The following is a 14,507-nucleotide window of genomic DNA, read 5'->3' on the forward strand; positions in this document are numbered from 1 at the left end:
AAACCCGATAAGATTCTACTACGACATCATAGGACGGAAGAGAATGGTCTATTTCGCGGAGAAAGGGGATGAAACCAACCGCTTCACGTACATCACGGAGGATAGAAAGTTCACTAGGTAGTTGTCCAAGCTTGGCGATGCGTTGTTTGAAAACACTGTGGAAGACTGTTGAGCCTATTGCAAGGCCAGTCATGCTCCCGAACATACGGAACGAAACCATGATACCGGTAGCAAGACCTGCGTCGTCGACACGCTAACTAGCATTCATGGGAAATGTGCAGATGGTGAAAAGAACGCCGAGACCAACACCGGCGAGGACTTGAGGACCGTATTTCATACCATCAGAAACACCGGGTTTCCATAGCGCAAATAGACCAACACCGACTGCTAAGCAAGGCCATGCGGCAATGACTAGTAATTTATATTTCCGTAAGACTTCTACACTGACCGCTCCAAATATACTGAATACGACGATGAAAACGCAGATTGGAAGTACCTCAATGGCAGATCGGAAGGGTGTCTCTCGGAAGGTGGCTTGGAAGGAAAGAAGCAAGTAGAGCAGGCCACCGTTCAACACAGCGCCATGAACGAACGAGCCAAAGAGAGTGAATATCGCGGTTCTGCTTTTGAAAATGCGATATAGAAACAGAGGTTGAATGGGCCGTTCTTCATAGAAACCAAAGAGAATCAGGATGAGAAGCCCTAGTATGAATGAGACGAGTGTTTCGTATGACGCCCAGGGATACAAGGAGCCTGCCCAAGACAGTGGCAATGAGAACAAAGTGCTGCCGACTACAAAAAGTACCATGCCAATCCAGTCTAAACGTGCAATCTTGCTGGCAAGCGTGGTTTCAATGGCCTTGAGTCGTAAGAAGAAGAAAAATAGCAGCAAGCCAGTCACACCAAAAGGAAGGTTGATCAAACCAATCCATCGCCAGCTTACCTTTTCAGCGAGGGCAGCGCCAATTATGGGGCGACAGATGGCGCCACCTGCCATAGGAATTGAGAATAGTCCCAAATAAAGAGGACGTTCCTTCAGACTCGTGATATCGGCTAGCACGACTTCCCCCAAAACATCAAGACCGCCGCCTCCCAGTCCCTGTAGCACACGACCCAGAATCAAAACACCCATATTATTAGCCACTGCGAAGACGATGGACCCAACGATGAAAATTATCAAGGATGCGTAGAGAGGGATCTTGCGGCCCAGAACGTCGGAGAGACTCGTTATTATAGGCATGACCGCCACCGAGACAAGTAGGAAGCAGAGACTGGCCCAGAACGCCTCGAGCGTGGTGCCATTCAAGTCGTCAGTAATTACCTGGTGAATGGTTTAGTTAAAGAAACACGCATTGCTGATGGTGTTAAGCTCACTGGTACAGCCACCGACAGGGCTGTTGCATCTAGCGAAACGAGCAATACGCAAATGTTCAGTGCCAAAAAGGTCATATGAAAGGAGAGTGGCTTCTTCACTTTCTCATTTTGTGATATCTGCTCCTGCTTTTGGCCCAGCGGCTGGCTGAAGATTAACGGCGGCTTCTTCGTAGCCTGCACCGGAGGGTAAGGCTGAAGTGTCTCTGCCAGCTCCTCCGCGGCTCGTTCGGTGACTGATGCGGGCATAGCGAGCGAGACAGATGTACTGTTCATTATTGGAAAATTGGCTGAAAACACAATTCTTAGCTAGGAGGTAAAAGTGTTAATGTGGTATAGTACCGAAGTGCAACATGAAGTGAAATCTTTTGGCACACCAGCAAGTGGCTACATGCCGTGAACTGGGCTCATCGAACTAGCATCAATTAGATCTGCGAATTAGTGCCACGGATTAAACGCACGGCTTAAGATAGTCCACAACTTTGATAACTGGATATGCGCGAAGGTGTCAGATCAGTCTTCCGGGCTCACTCACTGAAAATCAGTCAACCCATTTTTGTTGGAGATTACGTAGCATGTATCAATACCATGGGAAGCTTTACTACACTTTCAACGGGTACATTCTAACCAAGAACAACAATTGAAGAAATGCAACCACTGTATAGCGCGGAAATTTTGTCCCGAATATTTCAGCTGTTCAGGCGAGTCAACAATAGATATAGTAACGGTTGGAGTATTGCATTGGGGTTTTGATTCGCTAATGTCGTACACAAAAGCTTATTTGGTTGGGGTTATCTTTTAACCTCGTAACCGATGACCCGTAGGAAGAATGAACCGATACGGCTGCAAAAGCAAGAGACACCTTGTGCTCTTGAGTTTCTCACCACTTGTGGATTCATCACTCCACAGGGGGTAGACCCTTAGACTTTCGCAGAAGGGTCAGAATATGGGAAGCCAAGTCAGGCCAGGCCTGGCTGGTGCATCATCTGCAACAAGAGTGATTTAAAGTGGACATTAAAGCTTTTAGTAATGCCAAGTGCAGGCAAAAGTCATATTTCGGAGGTTTGGTGATGAAATTACTATGATAAAATTACTGAAATAGAGTTTGTGGTGAGTTTGCTACTGTTACTTTCCCATTATCATAACTCCCCATATTTCATATATCTTTGTAATTTCCAAATCGGGAATCTATACTCAGCATAATTGACTACTAGCAAGGGCTTAAACGAATGACGCCCCACAGGTGATGAGAAAATCTCTAATACATGCATACACATCCAACTCATGCAATGTCTCCATTAATAACTCCCTCTTCACTCAACGCATACACCTGCTGAGCCGCCCAGGGCACTTTACCCCGCCCCTTAGTCCCCATCTCAATTTCAATCATCTCCTCTGCCCACTCGCAGATTGCGGCCACCAGCTCATCGATCTGCTCCTCAGTATGGTCGACATGGATGACAATCCGTAGTCTTGCATTCCCTTTTGGAACCACTGGGAAGGTAACGGGAAAGGCAGAGTATTTTCTAGCGTCTAAGTGGAAAGTTAGCCAGAGATCGTAGCGCTCGCGAGTCCAAAGCGGTACGAGCTGCGTGTCGAATTCGCGCTCATCCCAGTCTTCTGACACGGGGATTGAAATAATTTTCCGTTCATTCGCTTCCTCCTAAACTGGATGCGAAGTTATTTTCGTGAAAAAACGCTTCACTAGATTTTGGATATTTTTCCGACCCTGGATTGTTCGTTAGTATTGGAAAAAGGCCCTGTTGGAAAGAAAACTTACTGCTTTCGTCTCGGGCTGTGGCATTAAATAATATCCCGCCCGAATAGCAGCAATCTGATGGAAAGCCGGCGCGGTGGTGAACACTGTTGAACGCGAGAAATTCACTAGTGCATTTTTAATCGTGTGTTTGCCGAGAATAACACCTTGTGCATATTGCCAGTTTTGCAGAAACTCCACGACGCGGATTTTGGAACCACCTACCTCCTATTGATCCGAACGCTTTGCTGAAGGTATGCGTTTTGATAGCAATTTCCGAGTCCAGGTCCAAGGCTTTAACATCTCCCAGTCCTATTTCGCCCACCACTCCCATACTATGCGCTTCATCAACAATGAATTGGGCGTTGCCGCCTGGAAATATCTCTTTTGCAGCCTGTACAAGCTCTTTCAAGGGAGACATGTCACCTTCCATGCTGTAGAAGCTCTCAACGACAGCGAGGACGCACTTTTTTCCCTGTTTGATGAGCGACTGCGAATCCCAGACGGAGATTTAAGTCTCTCGAAAGGCATCGACATCGTTGTGGGAGAAAGGCACTTTCGTACTAGCAAGCGAGCGTGACATGCCATCCATAATACTGGCATGGATGAGCTCATCATAGATGATTGCATCGCCTGGCCGTGGAATCCCCTCAAGAATCGCATAATTACCGTCACAGCCTGAGCCTACAATAAGCGCAGCTTCGACTCCGTGATAGGCGGCAATTTCCTGCTCCACCGCTTCGATATAGTCATAATTGCCATCCATCAAACGAGAACCAAGAACCACCAGCTCCAAGCTGTGCACCAATATTTTGAGCCAGTTCTGTTTCAAAAGCCTTGCGCAATCTTCCGCTGGCACCAAAAGAAAGCGAATCGTTGGAGCAGAAATCTGCGGTCGCTCCATCTGCCCATGTGTTTTTGATTAGAGTATGTAGTCCATGATCCTTTCTTCGGACATCAAGAGCTTCCTCTAGGTTGCGATAGAAGGTTGGCGCACTACGCATAGTATGCGCGCGGTCCTTCTGGCTGGCCATCCAACGAGTAAAAATAACGGAAGACATCGGAAGGTGTAAATAGAGTGAAGGTTGCACCGAAACCAAGAAACGATACTTCAATTCTGCACGGAACGAGCAAACTCAAAGCTGTACTTGCAATTTAATACTATTTAGGCTTCCACTAAAAAGCAGCTCTTTGGAAAACCGCGCAGTGCAAATACTTCTCAAAAAGTAGGTCCATACTGTAGACTACATACAGCTACAAGGGTCAAAAAACGGGCCCCTTGTTAAACTCAAAGTGCTTACCGCTTAGGAGACTGACTATCTACGAGGGTATCGTGAATCCCTGTGACAAACACTCGTGAAAGAGGGGAACGAACTATTGTGAATCATATGAGGATATGCTAAAGCTGTTTAGTATCTATTGAATATATGGTAGTGAGTGAGATATGCTATCGAACTATGGAATGAGTTAGCATAGCAGATTTTTTGCCATATTCGAGTAAAATAGTTTATTTAAGATCTAAAATACATTGATCATATGGTGGTTTTAAAGACTGCTCCGCTAGGGCTCTGGTCCCGACAGCTTGGAACCCAATCGGTAAATCGCAAAAATACGTGAATATTAGGTCAAGTGGGCCGCTAATCATACTATAGCCTGATACAGCGAACCAATCCACATACTTACCGGAATACGAGTGGACGGAGAATTTATGTTGATTCACTGTGAATCACCAACTGTCAGCCAACTCTTTATATGAATTGAAGATATTATCGCCATATTGGAGAACGTGGTGGTATATCGGAACAGGAGATAGATTTGGTAAGTGCTTACCTATTTTTTTGAGCACAATACGAGTGTGTAAACAGTCTCTCCACTGAGCATCGTATGAGGGATAAAGTAAATTGTTGGATCCAACATACGGAATGGGAGCACCCGTATCCACTACTCCCTAGAAGTCTCTAGTGGCAAAATAGAAGTGGCAACTTTAGACTATATAGAAATCAAATATCGTTGCATTACAAAAATGAAATTGTGAATTGATACCTAGTAAAACGCTTCGGCTACAAATGTCATGTCAAGAAGCTTGGAGGGGTGATGCAACAGCCCATCCTACTTTAAAACAACCCCAACATTGTCATTGCCAATTAAATCCTCTATCACATCTATCGGCGCTTTGTAATATTCCCGTGTTCCGGATACCAATGTCATTTCTCTTTAGCTATGGACGCACCTAGGCGCATAAATCCGCTGGTCTCCAAGTCATAAAACCTTTCGTATCCTGCCATCTCGTATTTTACTTATGCTGGAATAACATTTCATGAGTCAGGATCCCATGGGACACCTGTAGATCTTTTAGACCTCTATGAGAAACCCCTTGGTTATAAATTCCTCTGATTCTAGGGTCTCAATAGAAATTCTAGATTAATGCAGCGCTGTAATTAGGAAACTCTCATGATTCTATTAGTGCCAAATATTCAAAACTCACAATATATACTCGTATCCTATAACCTACCTAGCTTTGTATCTTGAAGATATCCACTAGATTTGAGGCACTAGATTGAATGGCCGTAAAGATCAAAATAAAGGTTGACGATATTCCGAGGTCTATATTGTATGCTGGAACCAGGCTTGATGACTGCTTCTCTGGGAGAACGCCGGCGTATTACCATACATCTTTTCGAATGAGGCGGTAAATAGTCCGTAATTGTTGCCAAACCAGGGTGGTATACAATAAGCACGTTGACCCGGATGAAAGTAAAATATACTCCCCAAAACGAGATTTCAAGACTTGTTGGTAAAATAAGGAGTGGAGATGGTCACCCAGCCGTGTGACTGTGAGATGATTCAAGTTATGCCTCCTCCGTTTCCATGTATGGCCTCTGCATACCGTGCCATGTTACTGTGGAGTATATACCGTCAATATGTCGACCTCGGTCAGGAGCTCGAATGAAACGGTATGGTGTGAGCGATAGAAACTCCGAAAAGCTCAAGATATTCAAGAAGTATATCCACGAACATGGCCCCTATCGCCCCACATATGAATGCGGAATTTGTATTAAAAGTCATTCTGTATGTATACTGTCGAAGAGATGTTGATACACCCATTCAACAGTTTGATCATTCAACAGTTGGATCAATATTGTAACCCTACGTGGAGTCCACATTGGAGTTGGGCCGATGTTTACTGTATAGCTTAGCAAAACAGATACCTTGTATCCAGTAATCCAGAGCAACTTTGTGATATTCCAAGTAGACTTTTTCAGCTCACTTAGGTGTAGTGTAATATATGGTTAGAAAGGAATACCAGGAATGAAACAGTTGGTTGATGTGCTCGGTACCTTGACGGCGCTGGATCCGCCACACTTATATTCAACAACCCTCTTCTACCTCGCAACACTCGTTTATAATCACGGAATAGCAGCGCTGGGAAAAAACCTCAAGCAGCGACAGTTGCGTGAAACATCTTCTTTCTTTGCGAGCCTTGTTGGAATCTTGCTACAGTTGTATCTGTTATCTTATCATTCCTCGGGTCTCTGTCCTAAAAAGAAGCTTACCACAATGACTGACTCAACTATTACTTGGAGCGACCCTGCAAATGGACATGCTAGTAGTGCTTCAAATGGGCATACTGTCAATAACGATGTTCCTTCAACCAACGGCAATCATGCCATGAATGGGCATAACGCCACCAACGGCCATGCTACAGCCGCCTCAACAGCTACTGGGAGCCCACCCGAGCCCATTGCCATTTGCGGTATGGCATGCCGTCTTCCAAGTAGCATAAAGACGCCACAAAAACTCTGGGAATTCCTACTCGCCGGAGGCGACGCACGCAGCAAAGTCCCGGAATCCAGATACAACATCGAAGCTTTCTATGACCCCAGCGGAAAGCCCGGTACAACAAAGACACAACATGGCTATTTCCTCGACGGAGATCTTGCTAATTTGGACACCGCATTCTTTTCTATGCCGCGAAAGGAGGTTGAACGTATTGATCCTCAACAGCGTCTAATGCTAGAAGTAGCACGGGAATGTTTTGAAGATGGCGGAGAGATCGGTCGGAGAGGGAAGAAAATTGGATGCTATGTGGGCAACTTGGGCGACGACTGGCTTGAGATGCTTGCACAAGATACCCAGAACTTCGGCATTTACCGACTTTCTGGATATGGTGACTTTGCGCTCTCTAATCGCATCTCCTATGAAATGAACCTTCAGGGTATGTCAGATAGTCTCGTGGAAGCGCGTCAAATTTAACACAATTCTAGTATGACTGTACGAACTGCATGATCATCCTCCATGGTGGCGCTACATGAAGCTTGTGTAGCAATTGATAGAGGCGATTGTGAGTCCGCCATAGTTGGTGGTACTAACATCATCCTGAGACCCAGCTGTACCACTATGATGTCTGAGCAGGGCGTTTTGTCCTCTGACGGCTCCTGTAAGACCTTCTCAGCTGCTGCTAATGGATATGCCCGTGGCGAAGCCGTAGTCGGAGTATTTGTGAAGCCGCTTGAACATGCAATTCGGGATGGAAACTCGATTCAGGCTGTGGGTACGGGCCACGGCCACCAACCATGATAGCAAAACCGCCGGATTCAGTCTACCTAGTTCTGATGCGCAGGAGACTATGATACGCAGAGCATACGAAGTGGCGGGTCTCACTCCATCGGATACTGGGTACGTTGAGTGCCACGGAACTGGTACATCAGTAGGTGACCCTATCGAAACTATGGCCGTGGCCCGCGTTTTTGGTGAAGTGGGGGTAACCATCGGGTCTACTAAGCCGAATTTCGGCCACACAGAGGGTGCGTCAGGAATCCTCTCAGTTCTCAAGACTGTTCTTGCGCTCGAGAACAAGACAATTCCTCCCAGCATCAAGTATTCCCCAAGAAATCTGAGCATCCCGTGGGAGACAGGGAAGCTCAAACTTGCTGAAAGACCACTATCTTGGCCCGAAGGACGCGTAGAGCGAGCTAGTATGAACTCATTTGGTCTAGGAGGAAGCAATGCTCATGTCATCATTGACTCCGCAGCGAGCTGTAAAATTCCTGCTCCACCCCCGGTCGAGGAGGACGTTGCCAAACTTCTCCTCTTCTCCGCAAACACCCAAAAGTCGCTCACAATACTTATCGATGATTACAAAACCTTCACTGAGGAGACTGCCCTGCATGTCGGAGACATCGCATACACGCTTGCTCGTGGCAGAGAGCATCTTCCATATCGTGCATTTGCACTCGCCAATGGAAGATTGGTAGGGATTGTTTCTCCTATCACTAAATCTAGGCCGCAGAAACCTAAGATTGCCATGGTTTTCACCGGCCAAGGCGCCCAATGGCCTCAGGTGGGCCGCGACTTGATAAAATCCAACTCAATCTTCCAGTCTAGCATTCGCTCCCTTGACAAGTATTTAGAGAAAACACTAGGAGAAGAAGCTCCAAGTTGGAGTATAGAGGAAGAGCTTCTTAAGCCAGGAAAAAAGAGCCGTGTCAGCCTGGCAGAATTTCCCCAGCTGCTATGCACTGCCATTCAGATTGCCCTTGTCGACACTTTACGGTCAATAGGGGTTGAGGCGGACGCTGTTGTTGGTCATTCCAGCGGTGAAATTGCAGGTGCTTACGCTGCAGGAGTCTTAACTGCAACGGAGGCTATCGTAGTTGCTTTTTATCGTGGTATTGCGGCCAATCAGCAAAAAAGACCCGGTGCCATGGCTGCACTCGGAATGGGTATCGCAGAAACTGCAAAGTTCTTGGTTCCCAATACAGGTATTGCATGTAATAATTCCCCACGAAGCGTCACCATCTCTGGCGATGCTGATAAGATTGAGGAGGTTATTGCCGCTGTACGCGCCGCCCACCCCAATACCCAGGCGAGAAAGCTCCAGGTAGAAAAATCTTACCATTCCTATCACATGGCTGAAATTAGTGATATCTACAGTTCTTCAATTGAGCATAAAGTGGTCGAGAAAAGTCCCAGGAAGCTATTCTTCTCCACTGTCGAGAACAAACTACTTGACAGCTCCAAAAATCTCAGCTCTCGTCACTGGCAAAATAATTTGGAATATCCTGTACTATTCAACGGAGCTGTTTCAGGCCTCCTTCGCCACTTCTCTGGTCAGGACGTTCTCCTTCTAGAAATTGGTCCTCACTCCGCATTGGCTGGCCCATTGACACAGATCATGGCGGAGACACCCAACAGCGCCAGATACATTCCGACACTTGTTCGAAATCAGAACTCTGTAGAGAGCTTCCTCACAGCTGTTGGCAAACTCTTCACCTTCCAGATCCCAATCGATTTCAAGGCACTCTTCCCTAACTGCAGCTGCTTGTCTGATTTGCCTCGATACCCTTTCAATCATGGCGAAAGTAGCCATTGGTTTGAGTCCCGCCTTAGCAAGGACTTCCGACAGAGGAAGCATCCTCACCACGATATTCTGGGTGTCAAAGTAGTGGAAAGTACCGATCTTGAACCGGCGTGGAGAAATTTGTTGTATGTTGGTTATAACACCAACTGGCTTAAGAATCACAAGGTGGGTGACGACATTGTATTTCCTTTTGCTGGCTATGTTTCCATGGCTGGTGAAGCAGTGCGTCAGATAACCAAGATTGATGAAGCTTTCCGTTTGCGACATATCTCGGTTGGTACTGCTATGCTACTTTCCGAGGAGAAGCCAACAGAGATCATCACTACCCTTCGACCGCTACGCTTGACAATATCACAAGATAGCAGCTGGTACGAGTTCAGTGTCTCGGCATACAACGGCCATCAGTGGACCAAGCATTGCAGTGGAGAAGTTAGGGCGGAAGGTGGAGCTCTACCTACTAGTACTACCACTAAGCACTTTCCTCGTATCGTTGGCTGGGAGAAATGGTTTAATGGTGTGTGTTGCGAGGGTCTGGATCTTGGCTACGATTTTCAGAATGTAGATGGCATTACCGCTTCCACGACGACTCACGAGTCAAGGGGAACTGTATCTAGCAAGAAGCACACGGCGAACCCACTTTCTAAGTACCACATACACCCAGCTGTTCTTGACAGTGCTCTGCAGCTGCTTTCTGTTGCTTCCTCAAACGGCCTCACCCGGAAGCACAAGAACTTTCTCCCAATTTTCTGTGATCAGCTCCTTGTTGCCCGCACGACCAAGGACTTCGTCATGAATGTCGGTATCAGCAACATGGGCAATGGATCTACTTCCTCAAGGGTTGGCGAGGGCGAGGGTGTTGTAAACGGAAAAGTTGTTCTCAAGTTCGAAGGTCTAAAAATCACCCCTGCAAGCATCACTGACGATTCGTTGAAAGTTGTCGACCCTCATGCTGCATCTCGTCTTACTTGGAGAGCTGATCTCGACTTTGTCGACCTGAATACTCTTTTCCAAACTTGCCCTAGTCGCCATCAACATGCTCATATTCTCGAGGAGCTTGGCAAGCTGTCTGTTCTCAAGGTGCACAAGCAACTTGCCAATGCGGATGCTCAAAGGCCTCATCTGAAGAGGTACTCCCGGTGGACCGATGCCCAAGCCAATTCATTAGGGACTTTATCTTGTGACGATGAAGCGTTGCCCCGAAAGATTCAGGAGCTTGGTGAGGGCTTGACCAACACCCCGGCCGCACCGGTAGCAGCTGTTCTGGATGCAATCATATCTAACATTAATCCGCTGTTCAGCGGCAGTGTTTCGTCTTGGGAGTCACTTGTTCCTGCTGACACTGTATTGAGTTTCTACAACTTTGTGTCTGAGTTTAACAGCTCAGCTTTTTTGAGACATTGGGACACTTTAAGCCAAACCTCCGAGTGCTGGAAATCAGTAACTGGGCAAGGTCACCATCAGCTACAGTCCTCGAATCGCTTACGCTTTCAAACGGTCGTAACCTGTGGTCACAGTACACTTTCGCCTCCAAGAACTTGGTTGCAATCGAAGAGCGTCTTACCGGCTATGTGAACCTAGAGTATGTTACGCTCGACATTAGCGAAGACCCGGCCCACCAGGGGTTCGATGGTCGTCAATACGATATTATAATCGCCAACAATGCTCTTCATACAACACCCAGCCTCGTGCAATCTCTGCGAAATATCAAGAAGTTCCTCACTCCTTCCGGCTATCTGTTCCTACAAGAACTCAATCCTGCATCCAGATGGATCAACACTATTCTTGGAACCATGCCAGCTTGGTGGCGTGGTGTTGCGGACAACCGACTTGATGAGCCGTATGTCAACGCTAGCCGGTGGCAAGATGAGCTAAAAGCAGCTGGATTTAGTGCTCCAGACGCCCTTGTCTTCGACTCTGAAGAGGCCTCTCGGATTAACATTGTCGTAGTTGCACGTCCTTGCAAGACGGCTCCCACCGAGGTTTTGAGAACTATCAGCCTACTTGTCAGGGACAAGACTAAAACTTATGAAGCAGTGGAGAGAACTCTCCATGAGCAAGGTTATGAAGTAACCAAGATCACGCTCAAGGACGTTCCGCAGCCTAACATTGATGTTATATCCATCATTGATCTCGGCGGTCCATTCTTTGCGAATATCGCTGATGAGCCGTACAATGACTTTCAGAAGTTTGTGGCCAACTTGCGGAACTCTGGTGTCTTTTGGGTCACCAGGCCCTGCCACATTCGTGTTCAGAACCCAAGCTATGCACAGGTTATCGGCCTTGCTCGTGTCATTCGATCCGAACTCTTGATTGATTTTGCAACTTGCGAAATCGATGATGTTGATACCGCATTTTCGCTCGTTGGCAAAGCATTCGAGAAGTTCCGCACTTGCGATAACGAGGACAGTCTCAGTCCCGACTTCGAGTATGCTATCGAGGGGGGTGTGATCAATATCGGCCGCTACTTTCCCTTTGTTATGATGGATGGCTTTATCCAGGAAACCGAGGGTGAGCGCATGAAAGTTGACATTGGAACTCCAGGACGGTTGAACACTCTCCACTGGATTCGCCAACCCGAACCCACTGTCCTTAAGGACCACGAACTTGAGATAGAAATGCACGCCGTTGGGGTTAACTTCAAAGATGTCTTGGTCGGAATGAATCTTATTGACTATGCTGGACGTTACCATGGGCTTGAAGGCGCTGGTGTTGTTCGCCGTGTCGGTCCCAAAGTAAAGCTTTTCAAGCAAGGAGACCGTGTTACTGCTATGGAGCACAACATTTTGTCAACATTATTGATAACCAATGAGATTATGTGCGTCAAAATTCCAGAATCTCTCAGTTTTATCGACGCCGCGACTATGTTCACGGTCTATGCCACCGTGCAGCAGTCTCTCATCACAATTGGTCAGCTTAAAAAGGGTCAGTCGCTCCTCATCCACTCTGCATGTGGTGGAGTCGGTCTTGCCGCTATTCAGATCGCCCAAATGATCGGTGCCGAAATCTATGCGACCGTTGGATCTGAACAGAAGGCGCAGTATCTCGTTAAGAACTGTAATATTCCTAGAAACAGAGTTTTTAATTCCCGTGATAACTCTTTCGTCGAAGGGGTGTACCGCGAGACTAACGGTAAGGGTGTCGACCATGTCCTCAACTCTCTCTCTGGTGAACTCCTCCATGAGACTTGGAAGTGTGTTGCGCCCTATGGCAAGCTTATAGAAATCGGCAAACGCGAGCTTCTCGGTCACGGAAGATTGGACATGGAGCCATTTGTGGCTAACCGCAGCTATACTATATAGATATTGATGCATTCTATAATATTACCCTGTCTCATTTCAAAGAGTAAGTCAAGATATCATTGTTTTGCAAGTCCCTTGTTAACATAAAGACAGAATGATGACTGAGACGCTTGATTATCTTGAGAAAGGCATGATTAAGCCCATCACTATTGCCAAGGAATTTGACGCTTCCTCAGTCGCCGAGGCTTTCAAGTACCTGCTGCCAGGCACTCATATTGGCCGTGTCGGTATTCGCATCCGCGATGTCGATGGCCGACTAACCTTGGGTGATGAGGTTTCTAACCCTCCTCAAAAGCTTCAGCTCGACCCGGAAGGTTCTTACCTCTTGGTTGGTGGCCTTGGGGGTCTAGGTCGCGCAATCTCTATCTATATGGTAGAACATGGTGCTCGCAACCTCATATATCTCAGTCGTCATGCTGGTAAAAGCGACAACGATCAAGCCTTTATCGGCGAGCTTAAGAGCATGGATGCTGATGTTGTCACTGTCTGTGGGGACATCAATGAGTTAGACGATGTCTCTCGTGCCGTCGCTGAAGCCCGTACTCCTCTCAAAGGTGTCCTCCAATTAAGCGCCGTCCAAGCCGATGAGAATTTTGCTAGGCTAACAAAGGAGCAATGGGACTACAGCTTAGGCCCAAAGGTTACGGGAACTTGGAACCTTCATCACGCGACTGTTGGTATCAAGCTTGATTTCTTCCTTCTGTTTAGCTCCATGTCCTGTGTCATTGGTCTTTCAGGCCAAGCCAACTACGCATCTGGAAACAGCTTCCTCGACGCCTTTGTTCAGTACCGGAACAATCTTGGTCTCGCCTGCTCCTCTGTTGACATCGGTCCCGTTGCCGATGTCGGTTTCCTTTCCGATAACACTTCGCTTCTCCAAACAGCCACCCTCACAGGTTTTAAGACGCTGGCCGAACAGGAAATGTTAGACTCAATTGCTTTATCAATGATGGCCAAGATTCCTGATAGCTCTAAATACACCTCAACATTTTTTGACCCCAATGTCTTTGTTTTGGGTCTTGAATCTACCATCCCATTTAACAGCCCCGCCAACCGCGCAGTTTGGAAGAAGGACCGCCGCATGGCGATCTACCACAATGACAGCGGACATACTGTTGAAGTAGTCGCATCATCTGACCAGCTCAAGAATTACATTGCGAACGCTCGTGCTGATCCTACGGTCCTGAAAACCCCCGAAGCGGCAATCTACTTCGCGAAGGAGATTGGCAAACGCTTGTTTGGTCTCCTGCTCAAGGATGATAGAGACTTGAACGCCAGTTTGGCACTCGCGGATTTGGGACTTGATTCCCTGGTCGCTATTGAATTGCGAGCATGGTGGAAACAGGCATTTGGGTTTGGTATTTCGGTGTTGGAGATGCTGGGGATGGGCAATCTGGAGGCGCTTGGGGGACATGTGTCTGAAAGGTTATCACAGATTATTGCGGAAGACAGCAAGAAGGATTGAAGTGTTTTTTGGTACTGACGTCCCGGATAGTATTGCCGACGGCAACAACTCCGCATATTATTAATCTTGTTAGTCTGTAGATTATGATACTTCTCTTTCTTGGAAATGTTGCTGACCAATTGAATTGATACAAGCATCATTGGGTCGGGTGCACGGACAAATAAACTTTTATCATGAATAGATCAAAATGCATCTAAGATAAATGATCTCTGAAAGTAATCAACTACCTAGGTACCTACACATTCTCATAAAAAC

General features: G+C 46.9%; 5 protein-coding genes across 5 annotated transcripts; 2 read left to right on the forward strand and 3 right to left on the reverse strand.

The window, feature by feature from the left end:
• Window positions 1-253: 253 nt before the first annotated feature.
• On the reverse strand, window positions 254-1,647 carry SS1G_10470 (hypothetical protein; the record flags this gene model as incomplete). Its single annotated transcript, XM_001588872.1, has 2 exons — window positions 254-1,321; window positions 1,375-1,647. The coding sequence occupies 2 exons, from the start codon at window positions 1,645-1,647 to the stop codon at window positions 254-256; spliced, it is 1,341 nt and encodes a 446-aa protein (XP_001588922.1).
• A 1,006-nt stretch (window positions 1,648-2,653) lies between these two features.
• SS1G_10471 (hypothetical protein) lies at window positions 2,654-3,560 on the reverse strand (the record flags this gene model as incomplete). Its single annotated transcript, XM_001588873.1, has 3 exons — window positions 2,654-2,904; window positions 3,077-3,100; window positions 3,353-3,560. The coding sequence occupies 3 exons, from the start codon at window positions 3,558-3,560 to the stop codon at window positions 2,654-2,656; spliced, it is 483 nt and encodes a 160-aa protein (XP_001588923.1).
• Window positions 3,561-3,876: 316 nt separating this feature from the next.
• On the reverse strand, window positions 3,877-4,131 carry SS1G_10472 (hypothetical protein; the record flags this gene model as incomplete). Its single annotated transcript, XM_001588874.1, has 1 exon — window positions 3,877-4,131. One exon carries the CDS (start codon window positions 4,129-4,131, stop codon window positions 3,877-3,879), a length of 255 nt encoding a protein of 84 aa, XP_001588924.1.
• Window positions 4,132-5,939: 1,808 nt separating this feature from the next.
• SS1G_10473 (predicted protein) lies at window positions 5,940-6,077 on the forward strand (the record flags this gene model as incomplete). Its single annotated transcript, XM_001588875.1, has 1 exon — window positions 5,940-6,077. The coding sequence occupies one exon, from the start codon at window positions 5,940-5,942 to the stop codon at window positions 6,075-6,077; it is 138 nt and encodes a 45-aa protein (XP_001588925.1).
• Window positions 6,078-6,685: 608 nt separating this feature from the next.
• On the forward strand, window positions 6,686-14,252 carry SS1G_10474 (hypothetical protein; the record flags this gene model as incomplete). The annotated part of the gene is made up of 9 exons (XM_001588876.1): window positions 6,686-7,343; window positions 7,485-7,675; window positions 7,749-9,613; window positions 9,851-10,704; window positions 10,787-10,829; window positions 10,873-11,325; window positions 11,377-12,617; window positions 12,788-12,830; window positions 12,881-14,252. The coding sequence occupies 9 exons, from the start codon at window positions 6,686-6,688 to the stop codon at window positions 14,250-14,252; spliced, it is 6,720 nt and encodes a 2,239-aa protein (XP_001588926.1).
• Between the last annotated feature and the right edge of the window lie 255 nt (window positions 14,253-14,507).

This window comes from Sclerotinia sclerotiorum, genomic scaffold (assembly GCF_000146945.2).
Source record: "Sclerotinia sclerotiorum 1980 UF-70 scaffold_15 genomic scaffold, whole genome shotgun sequence".
Lineage (NCBI taxonomy): Eukaryota > Fungi > Ascomycota > Leotiomycetes > Helotiales > Sclerotiniaceae > Sclerotinia > Sclerotinia sclerotiorum.